The sequence below is a fragment of the Leptonychotes weddellii genome, chromosome 7, assembly GCF_054177405.1.
Source record: "Leptonychotes weddellii isolate Sample4059 chromosome 7, ASM5417740v2, whole genome shotgun sequence".
In the NCBI taxonomy this organism is placed as follows: domain Eukaryota; kingdom Metazoa; phylum Chordata; class Mammalia; order Carnivora; family Phocidae; genus Leptonychotes; species Leptonychotes weddellii.
The window spans coordinates 75,039,597-75,063,451 of record NC_138375.1 but is presented as its reverse complement, the minus strand read 5'-3'; the positions used below and the strand labels follow the sequence as shown (position 1 = coordinate 75,063,451).

The 23,855-nt window shown below is 34.4% G+C and overlaps 1 protein-coding gene across 5 annotated transcripts in view; it reads right to left on the bottom strand.

Annotated features, from left to right (window-relative positions):
* Positions 1-23,855, bottom strand: part of KIAA0825 (KIAA0825 ortholog) — a 380,793-nt gene that overhangs the window by 302,408 nt on the left and 54,530 nt on the right. For all 5 annotated transcript variants that reach the window (XM_081826564.1, XM_031038286.2, XM_081826563.1 and 2 more), the window contains 2 exons: positions 15,784-15,952; positions 12,126-12,795 (listed from right to left, as the gene is read on the bottom strand). In XM_081826564.1, the coding sequence (XP_081682690.1) occupies positions 12,126-12,795; positions 15,784-15,952 (839 nt within the window). The remainder of the gene's footprint in view (positions 1-12,125; positions 12,796-15,783; positions 15,953-23,855) is intronic.

Here is a 23,855-nt window from a genome sequence, read left to right as displayed (position 1 = left end):
TATATTACTTCAATTTCTTTGCTCAATATAAAACAGTTGCAAAATAAATTTGTTCACTTTTAGAATAATTTTATTCTAAACTTTGCAATGATTTTTTTTCAATTATTTTCACCTTGTTCTAAATAGGTTACTTATATTTTTAATTAGAAAATTTCTTTTTCCAAGTAAAAAAATGAGTGTTAAAATCTCAGTATTTTAATCTTTGTGTTTTTTTTTCTTCAGTTTTTAAATGTTACTGAATGGTTCATAAAGCGTATAAATCTCAAACTGCCCTATGACCGTTCATGAGAAACCAGTGAATCATTTCATCTGTCATCCTTAGTATTTGAATGTCATAATTAGAGGATGTAGCAAGTGAAATATTCTTTCCATCCTCTGGAAAAACACACAGGTGTTCAATGGAGGGAGGGAGTCAATAAGTGAGTGCCATTTAGCAGTTGCTAATTGTTGCTGTATGAAAGCAAGATTACTAAAACTAAATCCACCCACTTTCTCTCTTAGGGAATATACTTTCCATCTCTGTTGCTCTGCTCTCTTTAGAACAAAGACTCAGAGGTCTTAGAATATTTAATGGAGAATAACGGATCAAAAAATAGAGTCCATGCAGCAGAAAACATGTTTAAGGTAAATAAAGCATGCATACGCATAATACCACGCATCTACCCAAGCACGTAACAAATACCCTTCTCTCATACACCTACACATTCATTTTTCTTAGTTTTTAATCAAATAAATAATTTTCACAGATGATACAACCTTTAGAAGGAAGAACTGGAAATAAAAACACCATCAATTCCTCAGGGAAGAAACATCCTGGTGTCGGGGTTTGCATTTATTTTCTTATGAGGCATTGAGAGCCGATGGGAAGATTCTTCTAATCTTAGTTCTGTCTCAGAATTGATTTGCTAACCAGCCGAAATGATTTAGATTTTCACCCCAAACACAAGAACTGAAAATACTGCACTAATTTCAGAGTAGTGATGTGGCCAAGATAACTTAAAGAAAAAAACAAAACAAAACTGCGGAAGCATCTTGCAAACATAATGCTAACTAATGGTATTGTTATTAATTAGTCTAAAAAGGATCTCAAACCTGGTAATAACTGTTTCAACTATTTCTGTAGCTTAGTTACTTTTAGCTTACCTTTGACAAAAAGCTTAAATGTAAGCAGCTTAATTGCATCTCTACGGATAATATGAGTCTCCTTCTAGATACATTTTAAAAAAATATCGTCAAAAATCAGTATTACTTTTCTTTTCATGTGTTATTATGTAAAGTCTTGGGTAATTTTTTTCTTTCCAAATCTTTCCCAAAGAGAAATCCAGTGATGTGCTTTGTACTCTACTACTTTGTTCCTTTCAAAATTCAAGTTTGTTTAATTTTACATGTAGAGAAATAAATATATGTGTTGCAATTCCAGAAAGTTCAGAACAGAAATCAGAATTGTGGTTAAAATGGGAATTACTTCAAATTACACATAAAAGGATTATTTATAAAAAAAAAAATAATAATAATAATAATAAAATAAAAGGATTATTTATCTTACAAGGGAATTCATTTAGCAAAAGACAGAAATTACAGAAGTTAAAAGAGAATGAGTTTAGTCATGATTCAGAAATGGACTTGAATACCAGCTCAAGTACTTCCTAGAGTGGGACTTTGGGCAAGTTACTTAACTTGTCCAAACTCCATTTCTTTATCTATAAAATAGGGATAACTAATTTTTCAGAGATATTGTATAAATGGTATACCAGTATATAAAGTACTTAGCACAGTACGTGATAAACTAGAAGCACTTATAACTGACTTTATATATTTGTAAACAGATAACAAGGAAAAGTGAAAATGATCAATGGGGAAATACTAATGAAAATTAATGTTGAATTCATGTTCTGAGTAGCATCCTTTGCCAAGTATATACTTTATTCAAGTATTTCCTGCAAAACAGATCCTAAGTGATACGTGCCTTATCAAAATCAAGAATTAGAATGACTTTTAAACACACAAAACACCATCTTAAATGGCTTGAAGAATATGTCCTGTTCTGCCTCATACATAAGGATGAAATAAAAATGAAACAGTTCTAGTTTTTACCCTCACCCTGATGGATAACCTTGTATACTTCTACTAGGTAGAGATCAACAGTACAGAAAGAAATTAGATTCGATGGAGAGAGAATGCCCTCCTGGTTCAGAAAAAGGGAAGACAAGCCCCCTTTTTTCAGCTGATGGCATGGCTGCCCTAGCATATTCTAGAAGCCTTAAGAAGACACTGAATATGCCATGTAACAGAATTGGCTGCAGGAAAGGCTCTAGGATCAGTGATGCCAAAACCCAAATCATCACTTTTGACATTCTTTATATGTGACCAAAAAATACTAAAATTATTTATAAAAGTTTAACATGTGTAATTGTTTCATTACAGTATGGCTCATCAAATTTTTACCCACAGACTTTTAGGACAAGATCATTCTTCTATGCTTTCTAGGCTTAATTCTGAGGCTTTCATTTTGTACTTATAACGGGGTTTGTATGGAAACAGAGAGGCAGAGAGGTTTTTAGAGAAAAAGTATTGTCCATGCCTACTGTCTACAGCCTTGCAGAAATAAGCGGGTTCTTCCCCAGGAAAAAAAACACAAGTCATTATTAAATCCTTGTCTTGTCTGCTTTAAATACATGCCAGAGAAAAGGCATATGGATTGCTTTTTAATCGACAGTACAGAATAATAATTGCATTTCCAGTTCTTGCCTGTGATCTTAATTTTCAATTATCTGACTAAAAATGCCTCTGCAATAAATAAATAAAAATAGAAACTAAAAATAAAACGAAATAAAAACACTTGGTTGTGGGATCAAAGGGGAAACCCCCCAAATAATTACTAGGAATAGCTTCAGATGTTAGCTGGAAGAAGAGACTCTATTTCCTGTTTTTGCTTAACCACTACTCCCCTCTTCACCATTCCATCCAGACCAAAAAAACACAACCACAGGAGGTGGGCAGTTTTCATATTGTTATTTTCAAGTTTCATCTGGGGCAGAAAAATCATATAGATACATAACTAAAAGAAGTTTTTGTATCTGCTTTTGTGGCAAACAAAGCCACATCCTTAGCCAGTTAACACATCTGTACTGTCAGCGGGGAAATAAATGTGGCAACTTCTAATGACAAACTGTAGATATAAAATCTGGGTGTGGAATGATTTCCATGACACACAGTCAGAGAAAATGTAGAGCTTAGATACCACCTAATACAACCCTTAAATTTTATCTATTACAACAATTTGAAAGGGTTAAATAACTTACCTAAGGTCACAAAACAAGGGGCGGGGGATGCAGGACCAGCACCCTTGACTCCCAGTAAGTGCACTTTTCACCTCTTGAGAGCCAAGTTCATTGTAAATAAGGAACGTACCAGTATTTCATTAAAAAATGGCAATCATGATAAAGCAGTGGGGGAAAAAAGCTAAGCAACAATATCATTCTCTAGAATTTAACGATGCTAACAAAACCTGAAACGACATTATTATTTTAAAGGAACTTGTAATAACTGAATAAAGATATTACTTTCTCTTACAAATTCTTTTTCCCCGTTATTGTTTTGTATTATTTGAAATTTCAGCTTCTACTAGTATGGGGTTAGAGGGCATAATTGTCATCAGAAATTTAACAAAGCTCTTCACTTCTGTCTCAGAAGCACATGACAGGGTGAAATGATGCGGTGTCCTTCTAGAAGGCTTGGAATCTTCTCTAATAATACTCATACAAATGCTTCTTTTTTGTACACATTTTGCATGCTGATCTCAAGATACTTCTTCATCTTTCCTGAGTGATCTTCATCACTCAACTAGTCAGAGCTACTGGAGGAGCACGCGAGAAACTGGGGTGACTTTAAGACTGGCCTATTTCCCAATTGTGATCTGAGCCTCCCTAGTCAAGAATTCTACCTTTATTTTGGTTTCAAGGTTTTCTTTACTCTGAAGGATCTTTTCATCCCTTGAAGGATTGTGTTTTCCCCACTATCTTCCTTAAACAAAATAGCAAGGGACTGTGAATGCGAAGTGGTTTTAGATGCCACTTAGTTTCAACCTCACGCCCACTGTAGCTCTTTAGAAACCTTCCAAATATTCAAAGGCATGTATTGTATTCTCCATGTCTTTCCTTTTCAAGCTAACAATAACCTCAAAAAAATTCAGAGTAAGATGTACAGGGACCAGGAAATTTATCCTATGAATAAAATCTTCTAATGCATCATTTCATAATAAAATACAGAGGATTGATATGCCTGAAATTTACTACACAAAAACAAATCCTCTTTTTCAAACATTGAGAAGAATGGCAATAACTTTCCTTAAATCCAAAGAAAATACAATTTTAAAAAGTAAAAATAATTTGATCAATTAACCACTCCAAATGTAGATATAAGAAATGCTTCAATAGGGGCGCCTGGGTGGCTCAGTTGGTTAGGCGACTGCCTTCGGCTCAGGTCATGATCCTGGAGTCCTGGGATCAAGTCCCGCATCGGGCTCCCTGCTCGGCGGGGAGTCTGCTTCTCCCTCTGACCCTCCCCCCTCTCATGCTCGCTCTATCTCATTCTCTCTCTCAAATAAATAAATAAAATCTTTAAAAAAAAAAAAAAGAAAAAAAAAAAAAAGAAATGCTTCAATAAAAGGAGGACACTATTAATCCGTGCATGTGTAAATAAGGATCTGACTTCCCAGATAATGAGCTATCAGGTTATAATCAAAATACTAAAGGTGTTCTTCTAGCTTTATGAAAGTTACTTTGACTTTAAATAAAAATTTAAAGCCGTATAAATGAAAAAACACTATTACAGCATAAATTGTTAGAAAATAATTGATAATTTTCTCCAAAAATTATCAGAGAAACTATGAGAACATAGATGAACAAAATCAGAATTACTGAGGAAATCTTGGTTCTTAAATCATGTTTGAAACTTTGTAAAAGAGTATCTGAATAAATAATATGGTTCTTTTCTAGGACAGATCACCAAATCACGAAGATTCTATTTATATTAATATTTCATCATTTTCTTCAAATTGCAAAAGCTATATACTTCTTTAATTTTTCTTTAAGTTTTATTTATTTATTTGACAGAGAGAGAGAGAGGGCAAGTGGGAGAGCAGCAGAGGGAGAAGAAGATACCCCGCTGAGCAGGGAGCCCGAGGCGGGGCTTGATCCCAGGACCCCAGGGATCATGACCTGAGCAGAAGGCAGATGCTTATGACTGAGGCACCCAGGCGCCCCACGTTATATACTTCTAAATGTATTATAATACTAAAATAGCACATGGTCTCCAAGAAATTAAAATTACAAAATCATAGGAATATCAAGGAGAAAAAAAGTTACCATACAATGCCAAGATGTGGAATTCAAGTCAAGGGATTAACTTATAGAAAATAAATTGTATGCCTGGTACTTTATCTTTGAAAAATGGTTGGACAGATTGTCCCCATATTTTAAATACATGTACCGGGGAGCTTGAATCAATACCCAGCTGCATGGTTGCAGGTGGAACTCACTCTGGGATGCTCAGGTGAACACCACACCAACAGAAAGGCCAGCTGATAAAATCAAATAAAATAGCATAAAAACCACCTCTAGTCAGTTTCTAAGTTAATAAGCACAAGCAAATCATGAGTAGGTTATGAATCATGTTAATTAAAAAAGAAAAGCAAAAGCTTTGAGTGTAGAATGCAGGAATGTTAAAATCAAAAGGGAAATATGAAAGTGCCTGGTAAATTATTTTTATGCTAATTGCCATAGTGCCTTGCACAGTTTTTGCCATTAATTTAGCAGCGTATCAAAATAATATACCAAATAACTGTAAACAATGAAATTCCCTTTCTATGGATTATTAGAAAATAATTATGTATGGCCTTAGAAAATATTTACCTTTATAAGTCTCAGTTTTCTCACATTTAAAATATGAATAATAAGGTTCAAAGATTAAATGAATTCACATATGTAAAACCTTATACATAATAAAAAGCTGTAATTATTTTTGATACTTAAGTAATGTTATCTATATATATCTATATTACAAATACAGATATAAATATACATAGGTTTATATGTACATGTAAATAGATAATTTATAGATCATTCAGGTAAAAAACAACCAAGCCTCAATCTACCTAGAAAAATCAAAGGCAATTAAGGATTCAGTAGGTCCAAATTGCCTTAGCTCATCAAGTACGTAGTAGTATATGCATAAACAGGACATCAGTTCGTTAATTAGTTCATTAAAAACTGACGAGAAGGGACGCCTGGGTGGCTCAGTCGGTTAGGCGTCTGCCTTCGGCTCAGGTCATGATCCCAGAGTCCTGGGATCGAGTCCCGCATCGGGCTCCCTGCTCCGCGGGGAGCCTGCTTCTCCCTCTGCCTCTGTCTCTCTCTCTGTCTCTCATGAATAAATAAAATCTTTAAAAAAAAAAAAAAACTGAAGAGAAGGAGCACTCCCAAATACAGCTAACAAGGCCAAACATTACACAGATACTAAAGCCAGATAAGGACACTGCATGAAAATAAAATTACAGGCCAGTATTCCTGATGAATATAGATATAAAAATTCTAAACAGATATTAGCAAACCGAATTCAACACCATATTAAATGGATCATACATAATGATCAAGTGGGATTTATCTCTAGGATGCAAGGATGGTTTAACATATGCAATCAACATGATACACCACATTAATAAAAGACAAAAATCATATGATCATCTCCATAAATATAGAGAAGGAATGTGACGAAATACATCCTTTCATGATAAAAAGTCGCAGCGAATTTGGTATAGAGGGAACATACCTCAACACAGAAAAGACCATTTATGATAAGCCCACAGCTACCATCATACTCAAAGGTAAAAGGCTAAAACATTTTCCTCTAAGATCAGCAGTAAGACAAGGATGCCCATTCTCACCAGTCTTATCAACATAATACTAGAAGTCCTAGCCAGGACAATCAGGGAAGAAAAAGAAATAAGAGGCATTCAAATCAGAAAAAAAAAAAAAAAAAAGAGTGAAATTGTCTTTGTTTGCAGATGATATGACCTTAAATAGAAAATTCTAAAGACTTCACTAAAAAATTGTTAGGATTAATCAATGAACTCAGTAGTTTCAGGATATAAAATCAACATACAGAAAGCAGTTGCATTTCTATATACTAACAATAAAATATCTGAAAAAGAAAACAATCCCACTCACAACATCACCAAGAACAATAAAATATTGAGCAGTACATTAAACCAATTAAGTTAAAGATCAGTTAAAGATCTGTAGACTTGAAAAAATAAGACTTTGAAGAAAGAAAAGGAAGAAGATACAAATAAATGGGAAAATACTGGATGTTCATGATTGAAAGAATTAAAACTGCTAAAAATCCGTTCTACCCAAAGCCATCTATAGATTCAATGCAATCTCCACAAGAATTTCAATGCAGGGGCGCCTGGCTGCTCAATCAGTGGAGTGTGCAAACCTTGATCTTGGGCTTATGAGTTCGAGCCCCATAATGGGTATAGAGATTACTTAAAAAAATAAAATTAAAAATAAATTTCAATGTGGTTTTTCACAGAAACAGAAAAAATAATCCTAAAATTTGTATGGAACTACAAAGACCTCAAACAGCCAAAGCAATCCTGAGAAAGAACAACAAAGCCGGAGGCATCACACTTCCTGATTTCAAGCTATATTGCAAGCCTATAAATCAAAACAGTATGGTACTGGCACAAAACCAGACACATAGACCAAGGAAATAGAGAACTCAGAAATAAACTCTCACGTATATGGTCAACTACTATTTGACAAGGGAACCAAGAATACTCAATGGAGAAAGGATTAAATAAATGGTGCTGGGAAAACTGGATAATCACATGCAGAGAAAATGAAACTGTACCCTATCTTACAACACTCTTAAAAATTAACTCAAAATGGATTAAAGACTTAAATATAAGTTCTGAAACTGTAAAACCCCTAGAAGAAAGGATTGACACTGGTCATGGCAATGATTTTTTAGATGTGATACCAGAAGCACAAGCAATGAAGCAAGAATTACATGGGACTACACCCAACTAAAAAGCTTCTCCATAGCACAAGAAATAATCAACAAAATGAAAAGGCAACCTACAGCAGGGAGAAAATATTTGCAAACCATATATCTAATAGTGAATTAGTATCCAAAATATATAAGGAACTCATACAACTCAATAACAACAACAACAAAGTTTAAAAATGGCCAGCATGGGGTGCCAGGGTGGCAGAGTTGGTTAGGCTTCTGACTCTTGGTTTCAGTTCAGGTTGTGATCTCAGGCTTGTGGGACTGAGCCCCATGTCGGGATCCACACGCAGCGCAGAGTCTGCTTATGACTCTCTCTCCCTCTGCCCTTCTCCCCACCCACACTCATGTGCTTGCTAATAAATAAATAAATCTCTAAAAATGTCCAGCAGACCTGAATAGACATTTTTGCAAAGAAGATATACAAATGGCCAAAAGCTCAATGAAAAGATGGCAAACATCAGTAATCATCAGAAAATTCAAATCAAAACTGCAATGACATCACCCCACAACTATAAAATGGTTATCATCAAAAAGATAAGACATAACAAGGTGAGAATATAAAGAAAAAGGAACCCATGTTCACTATTGGTGGGAATGTAAATTGGTACCACCAATGTGAAAAACAGTATGGAGGTTCTACAAAAAACAAAAAAATAGAACTATCATCGGCAATCCCACTTCTGAGTATACATCCAAAGGAAATGAAAAAAGGATATCGAAGAGATATCTGTGTTCCCATGTTCACTGCATCATTAATCACAATAGTCAAGATACAGAAACAATCCAAGTGTCCATCTATGAATAAATGGATAAAGTATATATATATACATGATGGAATATTATTCAGCCATGAGAAAAAAGGAAATCCTGCAATTTGCAACAACATGGATGGACGCTGAAGGTATTATGCTAAGTGAAATAAGTCAGAGAAAAGACAAATACTTTACGATAACACGTGAAATCTAAAAAAAAAAAAAATGAATTCATTGAAACAAAGATGTTGATCAAAGGGTACAGATTTCTAGTTAGATTAATCATTTCTAAGGATCCAATGTGAATATACTTAACAATAGTGTATTACACACTTGAAAGTTGTTAAGAGAGTAAATCTTAAATGTTCGCAACACAGGAAAGTAATGGTAATTATGTGACATGATGGAGATACTAACTAATGCTATGGTGGTAATTCTATAAAAATGTATGTGTATCCGATCAACACATTGTACATTTTAAATTTACATTGTTATATGCCAGTTATATCTCAATAAAGCTGGAAGAAAAAAGACTAGTATACATACACCAGCTGCTAAAGATACATCAGTAGATTACAAAACAGGAAATATAAGCAGAAAACTTTCAAATTGGTATTATATAGTCATCAGATGAGAAGAGGGTGGGATAATTTTGAAAAATGTAAAACAATGACTACACTAAAGTAGAGTTAGCAATACAGAGGATTCAGAGCAGTGTTTTTAATAGAATGAGCTATTTCTATCCTGTTCCTTCAGGCAGTAGAGTGCAGTGATAGAGGATCTGCAATCAGACAAACCTCAGTTGAATCCTGGCTTCACTCTGTAACCTTGACCAAATTACTATCTCTATGCCTCAGTTTCCTCACTGTATAACAGAGATAACAAATAATGGCACCTACCTTGTTGGTTGGTTAAAAGGATTAAATGAGATAATGCACATCATTGCTTGGTGCAATAAATGTTAGCTATTGTTACCTAATGAAAATCTTTTCTATAGTTTCAGGCAAAATACTGGAAGACTTGGTGAGCATAAAAACATAGATATAGGGGCACCTGGGTGGCTCAGTCTTAAGCGTCTGCCTCCGGCTCAGGTCATGATCCCAGGGTCCTGAGATCGAGCCCCGCATCGGGCTCCCTGCTCCGCGGGAAGCCTGCTTCTCCCTCTCCCACTCCCCCTGCTTGTGTTCCCTCTCTCGCTGTGTCTCTCTCTGTCAAATAAATAAATAAATAAAATCTTAAAAAAATATATATACTAAAGATAACATAATGTACAACCCATTCAAGTCAATATAGATTTCATTATGATAGGAATATACATTATTATAATCGTATTAATATTTGTTATTAATATTTTTTACTATTTTATTTCACTCATCTCAAACTATATTTCCTTAATAAATAAAATTTGGTCACTGGGTCAAATATTAGTGGAAAAATACGGCTGACCCATTAAGAGTTAGTTTAGCAGTTCTTGAAATCTTTCCCTTACTGTGTCTAGCTCAGAACCTTAAAAATGGTAGCTGCTACATGCCTTGCCTATGGTAGGTGCTCAATAAAGCTGAACTGAATTGCTTTTCTGGTAGCCCACCTGAAAAGTGCTGCTTGAAATTTCTTTTACAAGTGACAAAGCACTTTATTCTACACCTTAAGACAAGGTCCAATAAATAGCATGATGGTTAAATTCATTGGTCTTGGAGACATAAAGACCTACATATGAATCCTGACTCTGTACAACATGACCCAGGGCAAGTTAGTGTTTCTAAGCTTCTTTCTTTGTTTATGAAATTAGGATAATAAGAAAAAGAATGTATATGGCACAGTGCCTGGCATATGGAAAACATTCATTTAACAAGTGATTCATACCAACGTTTAGATAAATGAGCTTGAGAAAGATCAGTGCACCTAGACTTGTAGAAAATGTTTCAGATTTTGGTGTTAAAGCCTACACACATAGTTTTCTCTCACAAATGAGAAAACACCTCAGTATCAGCCCTAAAGACTCCATAGCAACTTACACATATTTTCAACCATATGGATCTTTTCTTCTGTTATAAACTATATTTAGCATATATAAAACTTTCATGTTGAAAACACTTTACAAGTAAGCAGGAATTCTTTTAGAGAATATAAAAATTTTTAGAAAATAAGTATACTCATGAAATGCATGTAAAATTTATGTAACAATTAAAATGAGAATCTATTTGCTTTGAGCAAAACTGTAATGTTCCTAAATTAACTGACTTTGTATTCTGCCATAACCTAAACTTGGCTGATGCATGTCTGTTCTGTGATGTGATATAGCTTCCAGAGGAAAATAAAAAATATAAGAGAAAATAATAAATTATTTGAAAATTCATATATCACAGTATTTTGATATTCTGGCATTTTATTACGAAAGGTATGTAAAACTATAGTGAGCTATGGAAATATTTATAAAGTGATCATAAATTCAAAGATAGCAATTCACAAAAATGACAATTTTCAAACAGTTAAAAAATATAGCTTATGCACCTATTCAGACTTTTTACATAAAAGCATGACTAAAAATTTTCAAAAATAATATTTTTTATCTTGATTTTTCTCTAGTAGGAAATTAAAATGGTGACAGGAAAAATGTATATCACAATAGTTTCTTTTTTCCTTTAGCTTTTAAATAAAATTAGGAATTTTCAAATCACCTTTTCTTTGTGTATATTCTCATAGAAATAATACTAGAGGAGAAGGTCCTCTAAAATCAGCTATAGTTAAAATGTTATGCCTTTGTGACCAATTTTAATATATAGTTACCATTTCATAATAGCTCTTTATTGGAATTCGCTGACTAAAAGAATATAATTCTAAACTTCCAATTTTAGTTCATGCAGTTCAACAAATTTTTGACAATTCTTTTTCCCAAATAATGTTTCAGCTTTGGAAGTTACAATTAATTAAAAATTATACTTTTCTGTTACATATATATGAATATTGGTATATATACATATATTCATATATACATACAGTTTCACCCAGTAATTTATGCAATCAAAAAAACCAAAAGTCCTATTGGCAACATTTTTGGCTTACATTTTTCAGTATCTTTAATAATTCAAATAACAGGTAAAAAAGCACTTCTACTACTGTACTTACAGAAAAGGGGGAAATGCATAAGAGAAAGTATGCGCTGCAAAAATTTCATAATATTTATTTTCTGATTTAGTTTCAAATTTGCAATTAAATTTAACCAAAAAGAAAAATGTTAGAGAATTAAAGATATCAAAAGGCTTAAATTGAACCAAACAAATTTAAAAGCTCACTAACCCAAAGCATGCACTGCTCCTCTATGCCTGCTTGAGCTCTTGCTTGTTTTAATCACACGGACAGCACTTTCTTGGAACTGCAGCTCACAAAAATTTTCAAGAAATTTTGCCATTTCTTCTGTAACAGAATCCAGGTAAGTTTCTTTAATGAATTTCACTGTTGAGGTTGGAGCTAAAATTTCACGTAGTATGTTAAAATCCTCTTTTATCATTGAGTATAACTTAAGCATTGTACTCTGGTATCCATGAACCATGATATCTAAATTTGATTCTCTGCTATAAGAAGGAAAATAGTTCTGCAGAAGTTTAGCCAACAGTTTATTCTGTATGCTTTGGTACTTGATTATAACTTCTGATTCTGGATAAAGAAACAAGAGTTGTTGTATGCACTGATTTTTCAACCAAATCTTGTGCTGTGAATTGCTTATTTCATTATGGCTTTGTAATTTGTTCACTAAGAAGCGTCGAAGATGTAGTCTTATATTATCCCATATAGATTTTACATCCATAGAGGAATAATCTTCGACAGAATGAAGTGAAGTCCTAGAGAGGAAATGGAAAGATGCTCCACTTAGCAGTGATGGGAATGAAATGCTGCTCTGGCAGGAGAGGTCCCAAAGTAAATCCAGTATCATTTCTTCTTGATTTAGTTCACTCTTCAACAAATCTTGCTAATAAAAGTAAATTATAACATTAGAAATGGGATTAACTGTTAAGAGTAATAGGAAAAACGATTTCTACTGTCACACAATTTCACAATAATTCAGGTCAATTTAGAATCAATACTCGAATGCTCTTCAAGTTTTGTTATGTTTTGTTTTTGCATTTGGAATGGAATCGATTCAGATATTTTACAAGGTTGGTTTTATGATCCGTTAAACTTTGTAAACCCAGGTGATGATCTATATTTTCAGTTAGCTTTCCAAACATAATCTAGTTTTCAGGCCTCATTGTTATCCATTCCCAATAGAACCTGAGCTGCAGCTTAAAAATTCTAAATAAAAATGTGTAGCAAAACATCGATTGAAATGTATTCCTCAGACAAAATAAATTCAAGATCACGCCCCTAAGTAATTCCCGGTAGAAAATTTTCATGCCCGAATGAGTACATCTATTCTTAGAGAACCCCAAAAGAACATACAAAACAGAGACCTTTAAATACAGTATGTGCCCGAAGGTTACTAATAGCTGTCATCCTGAGAAATAAAATTTAATACATTTAAAGAGTTTAACTTTCATTTAAATTCCTTTTTGAGAGCCATGTTAAGAAAGATTTTACCTTGGAAACTAATCTGAGAATATTTCAGTTCTCTCCAAAAAGATAATAAGTCATTATGAGAAAAAATACTCTCAGAATCATTCCCCAAAAGATGATATGAAATTATTCTTTTATTCTTTCCGTGCTGACAGAAAACAATGGTAGGTATAATTATGAATAAAGGGACAAAAAGTTACTTTCTTTTTGGACTTTATTACATGAACACATTCTCCTTACAGGCTGACTTTCCTAATTATGTCTCTTTCAGCTAATACTGAAATTAGGTCATATTCTCTGAGTAGCAACAAGCTGATTGTAAGAAAACTGGAAGCAAAATTCAAGTGGCATAAAATCAGGCTGGCTTTGAAATTTCTTACTGACAGAGATATCAGAGGTATTATCTGTGATTCAGAATTATAAACAACTCATAGGCAAATTCCAGGAATTTGCTCTCAAGTCATTCTAAGCATTGTCATGTCCAATTTAATGTTCTATCTGTAATAAATAATGTCCAATACCTATACAGCATTTTATTTTATAAAAAGCACTTTCCTCTCAAGTCTCTGGCTTATTCATAATAAAAACTCTGTGACATAGATATTTAAAAACCCAATTTACAGATAAGGACACTAACGTGCAACACATTTAAGTTACCTTCCAAACGTCATGTACAATAAAGCACAAAACCAAGAATGAATCCCTGGCTTCATTCTTCTCACCCATGTTCTTTCTACTAGACTCCAGAGAGCCACAAAGTGCACTGATCTTTCTGAAACTTCTCTCTTTCTCTCTCTCATCCCCCCCTAGTTAGCTCTTTTGATACTTCTAGAAAAGAAATATCTTTAGATAGAATTCAGAACGCCAGCATTATGGTAATTCTATGAAACAACCAAGTCATATCAGTGTCTCCATCTTGGGTTTCTTTTAATCAGTCTAAATGGTAAATATTTGATCAAGCAACATTTAAAGAATAATAGGTTACAAAATGTTTAAGACACGTGTTTGGTATGACTACTTAAATTTAAGAATAACATCAGTATAACTGCCATAAGGAGGACCTCTGTTTCTTATTTAAGTACTTAGATAATTAATAAATAAAAATTTTTCTATTTAAAAAAAGAGCTATGAAAAAATGGCTGTGAAGATTGACATTTTTAGCATGTAAAAACTTGATAATAAGGTCGTTTTAATCTGAATGTTTTAATAATGTGGTTCTTTCCTCAAAATAACACGATAAATTATGTAAGAAAACCTAGGTCTGAAACAACCCTATCAGTCTAATGAATTTGAGCAAAACTAAAGCGGCCTTTGCCCTGCAGTGAATAGAGAATGACTTACGTGTGACAGATTAAAAGATAATTAAAAGCTTTTGCTTTTAATTAAATGAGAAAGCATTATTACATCAATATTAATGAAATTCAATACACATGGCTCTTAATAGAAATTAAAGGAATAACTATATCCATATTTATTCTTCAGGGCTGCACCTTCAAGAGATAATGGGTGAGAGGATTTTTTTAAAAGAATAAGGCTTCAGGGCGTACAGTCTTCCTTTCTCTTCTTTTTATTACTTTGCAAACATCAAAGAGACATCTGCAATAATAATGATAGCCAAGAACTTTCCATCTGATTCTGTCATCCTCAGCCATCTACAACCTCAAGATATTTTCCACATCTGCCTTGATGTTTAGACAAAAACAGTGCCTTTCCCCCCCCCCAAATTAAATTAAAACCATAGCTAGAGACCTACTGCTTTCTAATAATTGTGCTGTTTCTCTGGGAAACTGTTGTTGCAAGCTAGCTACCCCTTGTAGATGCAGGTGTAATAAAGTAAGCATTCTCACTGAAGGCTACAAACCCATCCTTCACATACAGAGTGGGCAGTATCAAAGAATGACCCATGTAATAATTCTCCATCAATTAATAGTGGTCTTGTAGAAATTACTGCCTTGATTGAAAAAAAAACTGGGTATGCCTGCAGCTTGGGAAGGCAGGGAATGGTAGACAAGGCTACTTAAAAGATACAATCAATGGCGATCTTTTTATGCTTAATAATAAGCACAGAGAAAAGGAGTAGTTGTGAAGGACAGAAAACACAATAAATATGAACTTTTCTGGTAGACAATGTGTGTGGTACATATCAATCAACACACTCTGGAATTATAATATTTAATCTCCTTTTCTATAAAACTACATTTTATTGATAAAACTCATTGTAAAAGGTAAAGACAATAGCTCACTAGATTCCACTGGGGATATATAAGCAAAACAAAAGCCCAACCCCTAGATGTGGCAGGCTAACATGATCACTAAAATAAATATTTACATAGAGAAACTGAATGAACTGTATTCCTGTTCACCCACCCCACTTTGCTAAAAAACAAAGATTATTTTTTTTTACCAGTGTTTTGAAGAATTTTATCAAATCTCCATGGGGAATGGACGGTGACTTGGATGGATTATAGCTATAGTTATCTAGCCATTCAAGACAGTCAGTTGTTGTTCGCAGCTGCACATCTGGACACTGTTTGTTAACTTCATACTGTATTTCTTTAATGCAATATTCTATGCTATAAAAAAGAAAAGAAAAAATTATTTTGGTAGGAAATAGATAATGGTTCCATCTCATAACATTACAGGCCCTGAGATGTTTATATGTGCTACCTGGTTGCATACAATTTACAAAATTATGAAACATTTTTATAATATAAAAACAATAACAAAGAGACTACATATTTTCATTCATAACTGAAAACAGAATGCTCAGATTTCCTGGCAGTTTCCTTTCAAATACAATGAAGGAAATATAAAATATTTAGCTACTCTGAGATGAATTAGAAATCATTCTGTGTTAAAACAAAAATCAAGCATGGATGCAATGAAATAATGGTCCTCTTGACAGGCGGTAGATAGAAGGCAGAGATAAAATACTCTTTAAAAATGCTCTTGATGATTGATAATCATAAACATACATTGTCTACTAATAGGTGAATGACTATATAAATTATGGAAAACTTCAATCAATGGAACATTAAAATGTCACAAAGCAGTTACAAAACCTTACATTTTCAAAAATTGTAAAAGACAGATACATGCTACATATACACTGTTATGACAGCCAAGTATCTTTTCTTGCTATAGAACTCCACTCCAAAAAGCAAAAACAAAAACATACTAAACATTGCATATTAAAAAAAAAAAAAAAAAAGACTGGAAGGAAATGAAACAAAAGCTTAATAGCAATTATCTTTGGGTAATGAAATTTGATGTTTTAAATTTCACTCTTCAATAATTTTCCAAATTTTTAGAAAGTATATTATACTCTTACCAAAAAATAAAATAAATAAATAAGAACAGAAGAAACTTGCCCAATTGAATCTTCCAATATATGTTTTAAAAATTATTTGCAAAGTACCCTCAGTTCTGATACCAAATGGATATATTATGTTAGTTTAATTTTCACATAAAAATCTGTGGATTCATGATTATAAATCTTTGTGGGGTAAACTGGTGACTTTAAGCAGCCTGTCATCTGTGGAGCCACATGGATATGACATATTACTACCACCTGATGGCAGCATATCTAAACTGCAAGAAAGCTTATAAACAGGAAAATTCTTTTGAAGCTGAATGCCCTCATCCAAAATTCACAGCTATGCATTTGCTACTTAATGGTATTAAGAAGTATCTGTTGCTAAAAAGCTTACTACTATTTTCAAAAATATCATTGCTATTAATTATATATTCCATGTGACAGAATTATTGAAGCTTTGGAAACCAAGTTTTGATTATTAAAACTGATGTCATATGAATGACTCTTCAAAATTCATCAGGTGTGAGTTGCCTATAAAACATAAACTTTAAGGAAGGCTTTTCAAGGAGACTTATGAGCATGAGTGAATTCAAACTGAATTACCTTGAAACAAATACATTCTGAGAATTAAAGAGCCTTTTCATGAAAACAAAGAACTTACAAGAAAAATAATACACTTCTTAGGCCACAGGACATGCAATTTCCTGATGGGACAGTCTTATTCAGGAATACCAGTTCTAAGTCTGACTTGAGATTGGCATGTATTTTTTTAACTTATGTAAGCACATCTATGGACTGAGAAACATGATACCCAAAGCATACACCTTGACTCTCGGGACCCTTTATCAAAGGTCTTTATTACAGCAACCTCATGTGGCTCATTCAATGAAACCTAATAGATTACAGCAATGTGAACTGGAAAGGCTCAGTGCTGAGTCTACCTAAATCTGTTTCAATCAGGACTCAGCTTTTAGGCTAATCTCTAACATCTGAATCTGGGTAGAGGCCAATAACTACAACTTATAAATAGGGTAAAGCCTTCAGAGGGCCAGATATTTTTAGTAATTTGTCCAAACACTGATAAAGGGACTGAGCAGTTGCATTTCAGACAACCTCCCTCACTGTCACAAACTAAGACTGGTGAGCTGGCTTTTAAAATCACAGATTTTTGTCACAAAATTATAAATGTCAGAACTCCTGATTTTGTTTTTAGTTGGCTACATATCTTGTCACTCTGACATTCACCACTGTCTATACACCTTGCTCTAAAAGAGCAATAGTTTGAAGTCTAGAGATTTATTGCCCAATCACTATACAAAGCTATTATTTTCAAAATTTAAGATGAGGGGCGCCTTGGTGGCTTGGTCGTTAAGCGTCTGCCTTCGGCTCAAGTCATGATCCCAGGGTCCTGGGATTGAGTCCCACATTGGGCTCCCCGCTCAGCGGGGAGCCTGCTTCTCCCTCTCCCCCCACCCCCGCTTGTGTTCCTGCTCTCGCTATCTCTCTGTCAAATAAATAAATAAAATCTTAAAAAAAAAATTTAAGATAAAAACCAGTTTGGTATGTAATCTGACAATTTATCTTTCTTAATTGGGGTCAAAATTAAGTTCAAAATTAATTCAACATCTAAAAGGTAACATTATTTTCATATATGTGTAGTGGCAATATTGCTGATGGGCATGGTAATCTTGGGTGGGAGGGGGTCCATGTAACTTTAGAGGTAGATGATACAAGAACCTAGTCTAGGTTTTCTGAAATAACCTAATACTTGTCTTTATTCTGGTTTAAATGTCTTCTGATTAACTGTAAGATGCTTCAAATTTTCCTTAGAAGCAAGGTCAGTCATGAAAAAAATAACCAAGATAATTCAACAAATAGAAATCCAAATAACACATTTATTGTTAGATCCCAAACATTAGGCTAAAAATGTAAACAGCCTAAAAATAGATATAGACTCTCTTCCCTCAATAGTTTGAATTCCCAAATTTACACCATTAGTTAGCTTAGCAAGACGTTTCTAAAGCATCTAGTTAGCTTTATCCACTGAAAACATCTAACATGTCTATCAACAGGAAAATTATTAAATAGTTAATTCACTGAGTGGAATAGAGCCATGAAAATAAAGGAGAAATACAGTTATCAGCATGAAAAAAATCTAACAAATATACCTGTTGAGGGGCAAAGGTACAAATGAATACACACAGTATGATACCATCCCTGTAATAGTTTGAAAATATGCAATACGGGGCACCTGGGTGGCTCAGTTGGTTAAGCGACTGCCTTCGGATCAGGTCATGATCCTGGAGTCCCGGGATCGAGTCCCACATCGGGCTCCCTGCTCAGCGGGGGGTCTGCTTCCCCTTCGGCCCTCTTCCCTCTCATGCTCTCTGTCTCTCATTCTCTCTCTCTCTCTCAAATAAATAAATAAAATCTTAAAAAAAAAAAAGAAAATATGCAATACAACAGTACATATTGTTCAGAACTACAAGCATAGGTAGTAAAAGTGTAAGGAAATGTACCAGAATGATATCATGAAATCCAGGGTGGAGATGAAAGTAGGATGAGATTGGGGACAGGTACATAATGAGCCTTAGCAGTACTGGTATTGTTTTATTCCTTAAACTGGATGGTGGGTACATGAATGTTTATCATAATACTCTTCACACCTTTTCATATGTCTCAACATTTCTTAATAAATTTGAACCCAATGTGCTTAATTATAATGACTCTGAATTATCCAAGCTAACGATGTGTGCAAGTAGATGCACTACTGACAGGCTGTGTGTAAATCAATTTATAAAAACCATTTTTAAAATGCAATATGCAGTAAAAAAATAAAAAAATAAATAAAATAAAATGCAATATGCAGTATGCTTTTTTTAAAGGATATCTGTGATAATTTTCTCATTCAACATTCACTCCTAGGTACCTTGAGTGTAAAAATGACTTATTGAATGAAGGCATGTTCAATAAACATTAACTGAATGCTGAATATGTAGCACGTACTGTGATATATACTCGGGAACTAAATGTGAAGACATAGTTCCATCCCTAAAGGAATTCTGTCTAATGAGAGACAGACCTGTAAATAAAAAACTACATTACATTAAGACTTGGTAAGAGGTGTGTACTGTGCTAAGGGAGTACATAGGAGGGATCCGCTAAGGGATTTGCTAAATGTGCCTGTGGGACATATAGAAAACTTGTAGAAAAGGAGATTATATGCAAGGATACTGATGCTTTAAGAAAATTAATGGAATCACTGTACTTAGAATTCCCTGACACCTGACTTGTGAGAATTTAGTGCTGATCATCTAATCTTACTGCCATGTACTTTAAAACTGTATTTATTTGGATAATAAAAAGTAGGAGTTTATTTTTATGGTCACAAGTACATTGATGCATGTATGTAGATGTGTATGGATATATATTAGATATGTATATGTGTATATATATATCTCATGTATATATATACACACACATATATATGTATATCTATATATGTTTATCTATATATCTTACTTTCTAAAGGACTGAGATGTCCTATAGTTAAACAGACAGCATTAAATACCAACAGCACAAGAGTCTATTGTTATCAGGCTGGTGTAGCTGAGGATAGGGAGGGAACTGAGAAAAAGAGAAGAGAATATTTATGACATAAAATCTAGAAACTTCATTGTAAAAGTTCTTTTAAGATTTAAAACACACAGTCTTTATTATTCCACCACAAAATAGTTCAAAGGGAAAAAAAAAGTATGTTCCACTGGGAAAAATTACGAGAACCGTTTGATGTGAAGGTTGTAGAAAACATTTATACATGCTCTCATGGAAAGTTAGAATTTCTATTATTATTTTTAAAATCAGTGTAGAGGTGTCACGGTAGAGATTAAGAACTATTTTTACAGTACGGGAAATCTAAACATTAAGAAAAAATTTAATTTTCTATTTTTGATGCTCTTGTTTATACCGTTTTACCCACAACATAAATTCAGTATAAGGAAAGGCTTTTGCAATCAACTATCACATGTTTAAAAGCACAAAGAAATAGTTGTGAGATAAATAGTTTTCCAGTTTCTAGGTAAGTCCAGCTTATCTAACTAGATTACTAAAGTTCCTTGGAATTAACAGATAATAGGGAAGAGGGCTGATGTATAAAAATTAGTGTGTAATTAAAGTATAAGTCAGCCATGAAATAAACATTTTCCTGAGACAAACATAGTTTTGGATAGTCTTTTTTAAAAGATTAAGAAAAGGATTCATAAAACTACTTTATTTTTTTTAAGATTTTATTTATTTATTCATAAGAGACAGAGAGAGAGAGAGAGAGAAGAGAGAGAGGCAGAGGGAGAAGCAGGCTCCCCGCTGAGCAGGGAGCCCGATGCAGGACTCGATCCCAGGACCCTGGGATCATGACCTGAGCCGAAGGCAGATGCTTAACCATCTGAGCCACCCAGGTGCCCTTATAAAACAACTACTTTAATGGCTAAAAAGCACAGTAAGAAATTCAACATTTATGCTGAACTTTTATTTCAAAGAGTTTTTGGTCTTTAAGTATACTTTCAAGGAAAAAAAATCCTCAACACCAAATCCTGTTGACACTATCTCTTTAAATCTTTCTTAAATAGATCCCCCCCTTTCCATTCCTATTGTGAAAGATTGGGTTCAGGTTCTTATCTCTTATATGAAATATATTAATAGCCTCCCAAGATGCCTGTCTTGTTCAGTTATTCTATGAGGAAGACAGTAAGAAAGAAACTTTTGAGTTAGGACCCTCTGTTATTTGTTGCTTTATACCACCAAACCTCACAACAGCAGTTTAGAGAGGCTCTTAAACGGTCCAGACTGCTCAAGAAAGTTCAGACCCAGTGTAGGGGGTATGCCAACCTAAAAGTCTACAGTGTTTTCGAAAAATTTCAGTTGTGAAGTACTCCCCCAACTTCCAAGCCAGACAATAGGTTTGACAAGACCTTACAAACTGAGGGTTTTAATAACACCGATGGTCATATTGTGAGGAGGCAGGACATACAGCATGCCTTCTCATACACTGCCTATGGGAGAAAACACAGTTTTAGCATTGCAGAAGAACAATTTTGCAACAGCTAAGTATATAAATTCTAAGAAATCATCTCATAGATAAACCCTCATAAGGAAGGAAGAACATACACATGCATGCATGTGTGAAGTAATGGCAGAAAGACTGCAAAAATGTACTGTTCATCAAGAGGGAATTGGCTTAATAAATTGTTGTACACCCATACAAGTGAAATCTAAAAGATGAGGTATAATCACATGGAGCGATTTAAAAAATAAATATTAAGTAAAAAAATCTAATTGCAGTACATCACTTAATTCCCATTTGTATAAAAAAAAGTAGTATATTTTTGGGTGCATGCATATATATGCAGAGACTATTTCTGGATAGTTATGCAATAATTTATGAACATAGGTTACCTCTGAAGAATAAAAGTAGGAGGGTCAGAGGAGTACTGTTCCTCATCTCTGCCCTGCTGTACTGAACTTTTCCTCATATATGCCTTTCTCTACTGTCAGAAATTTTCTATTAGTATGTATTACTCTTGTAATGTAAAAATACTCAACGGAAAAGAAAACTAGCATTTGATGACAACTTCTTCTAACACATTCTACTCATCTAACTTCACACTAGCTAAAGATACAGCAAACACAATAGATGCCTAACAAACATGCCTAACACACATTTATTGACTATCTTCTAACCTACTCTGTGCCAGGACTGTTTAAGCAGTGTTGAACAGCTGAAGTCTTTTTTTTTTTTTTTTTAAAGATTTTATTTATTTATTTGCGAGAGAGAGAATGAGAGACAGAGAGCACAAGAGGGAGGAGGGTCATAGGGAGAAGCAGACTCCCCGCTGAGCAGGGAGCCCGATGCGGGACTCGATCCAGGGACTCCAGGATCATGACCTGAGCCGAAGGCAGTCGCTTAACCGACTGAGCCACCCAGGCGCCCGAACAGCTGAAGTCTTTAAAGTAGAAATGAAGGAAGTAATAGTCCCAGTTTTCACATTCCCTCCACCCACCCCTCAGCTCCCATACCATCCCAAAGAAGGATATTCTTAGTCGTGGCATTCTAGAATTAGGGCTGTGATTAGAAAAGGCTATGGTGTTAGTGAATCTTTTGTTGTTGTTGTTTATTTAAGTCATCTCTACACCCAGCGTGGGGCCCAAACTCATGACCCTGAGATCAAGAGTCGCATGCTCCTCTGCCTGAGCCAGCCAGTTGTTCCTGTTGGTGACTCTCTTTGGACAAAGTGTTGCCTCTGCTAAATCCCCGAGGAGGCTCTTTTCCAGGGAAAACTGGCAGGGTTGGGTTAAATCTCAAGGTATCAACTATCTAACAAGAAAGATGACCCAGCCACAGCATGCACACCTCATTACTACCACTCAGTTCTCTTTTAGTATCTCCTTCCTTCCTAGTATCTCCTTCTTCCTCTCAGAGCTGGGCCAGGACTTCAACAGGCACCCCTGGTTTTTACCTCAGGAGTGAATCCTTCCCAGGGGCCAATTAACTACCATCCTCCCTAGGAAATAGTGGCCTAACTATCATTGGCTCAATCTTATCAGGTGTGGATTTTTAGTATACTATTATTCACATCTTTATTATCGTAACAACTTATAAACAGGCAGACACTTGCTTTCCTTTATTTCCCATGGAAAGAAAATCATAATATTCTTTAAAAATATCCTCAAATAAAAATTTGTTATTGCCTTACATATATTTGAACAAGAATGGGTGAAGCTAACACATACAAAAACAAAAATTACACTTGTAAAAAATGTCAAACACAATGCAAGTATTGCTTGAAACAATCATTTAAAAATCATCTAATGGGGCTACTGGTCCCACAATTTACCCTACTACTTAGCCTCCTAAAGCAGACATTGAGGGCACACAACACAGGACTATGGAGAAAAGAGTTAGGAAAACCACAGACATTCAAATAGTGGAGCTAATAGTGACAGAAAATGGTAAGAAAGTGGCTCCATAGGCCACTGTGAAACACAGGGTGGCTTCTCACCTTCTCCCTTACCTCCACTTCTACCTGCATGCATCACGGGGCTGCAGGTGGAAAGCTCCAGTGGGAGGACTGCATACGTTTAAAAAGTAGAAAATGTAAATGGGG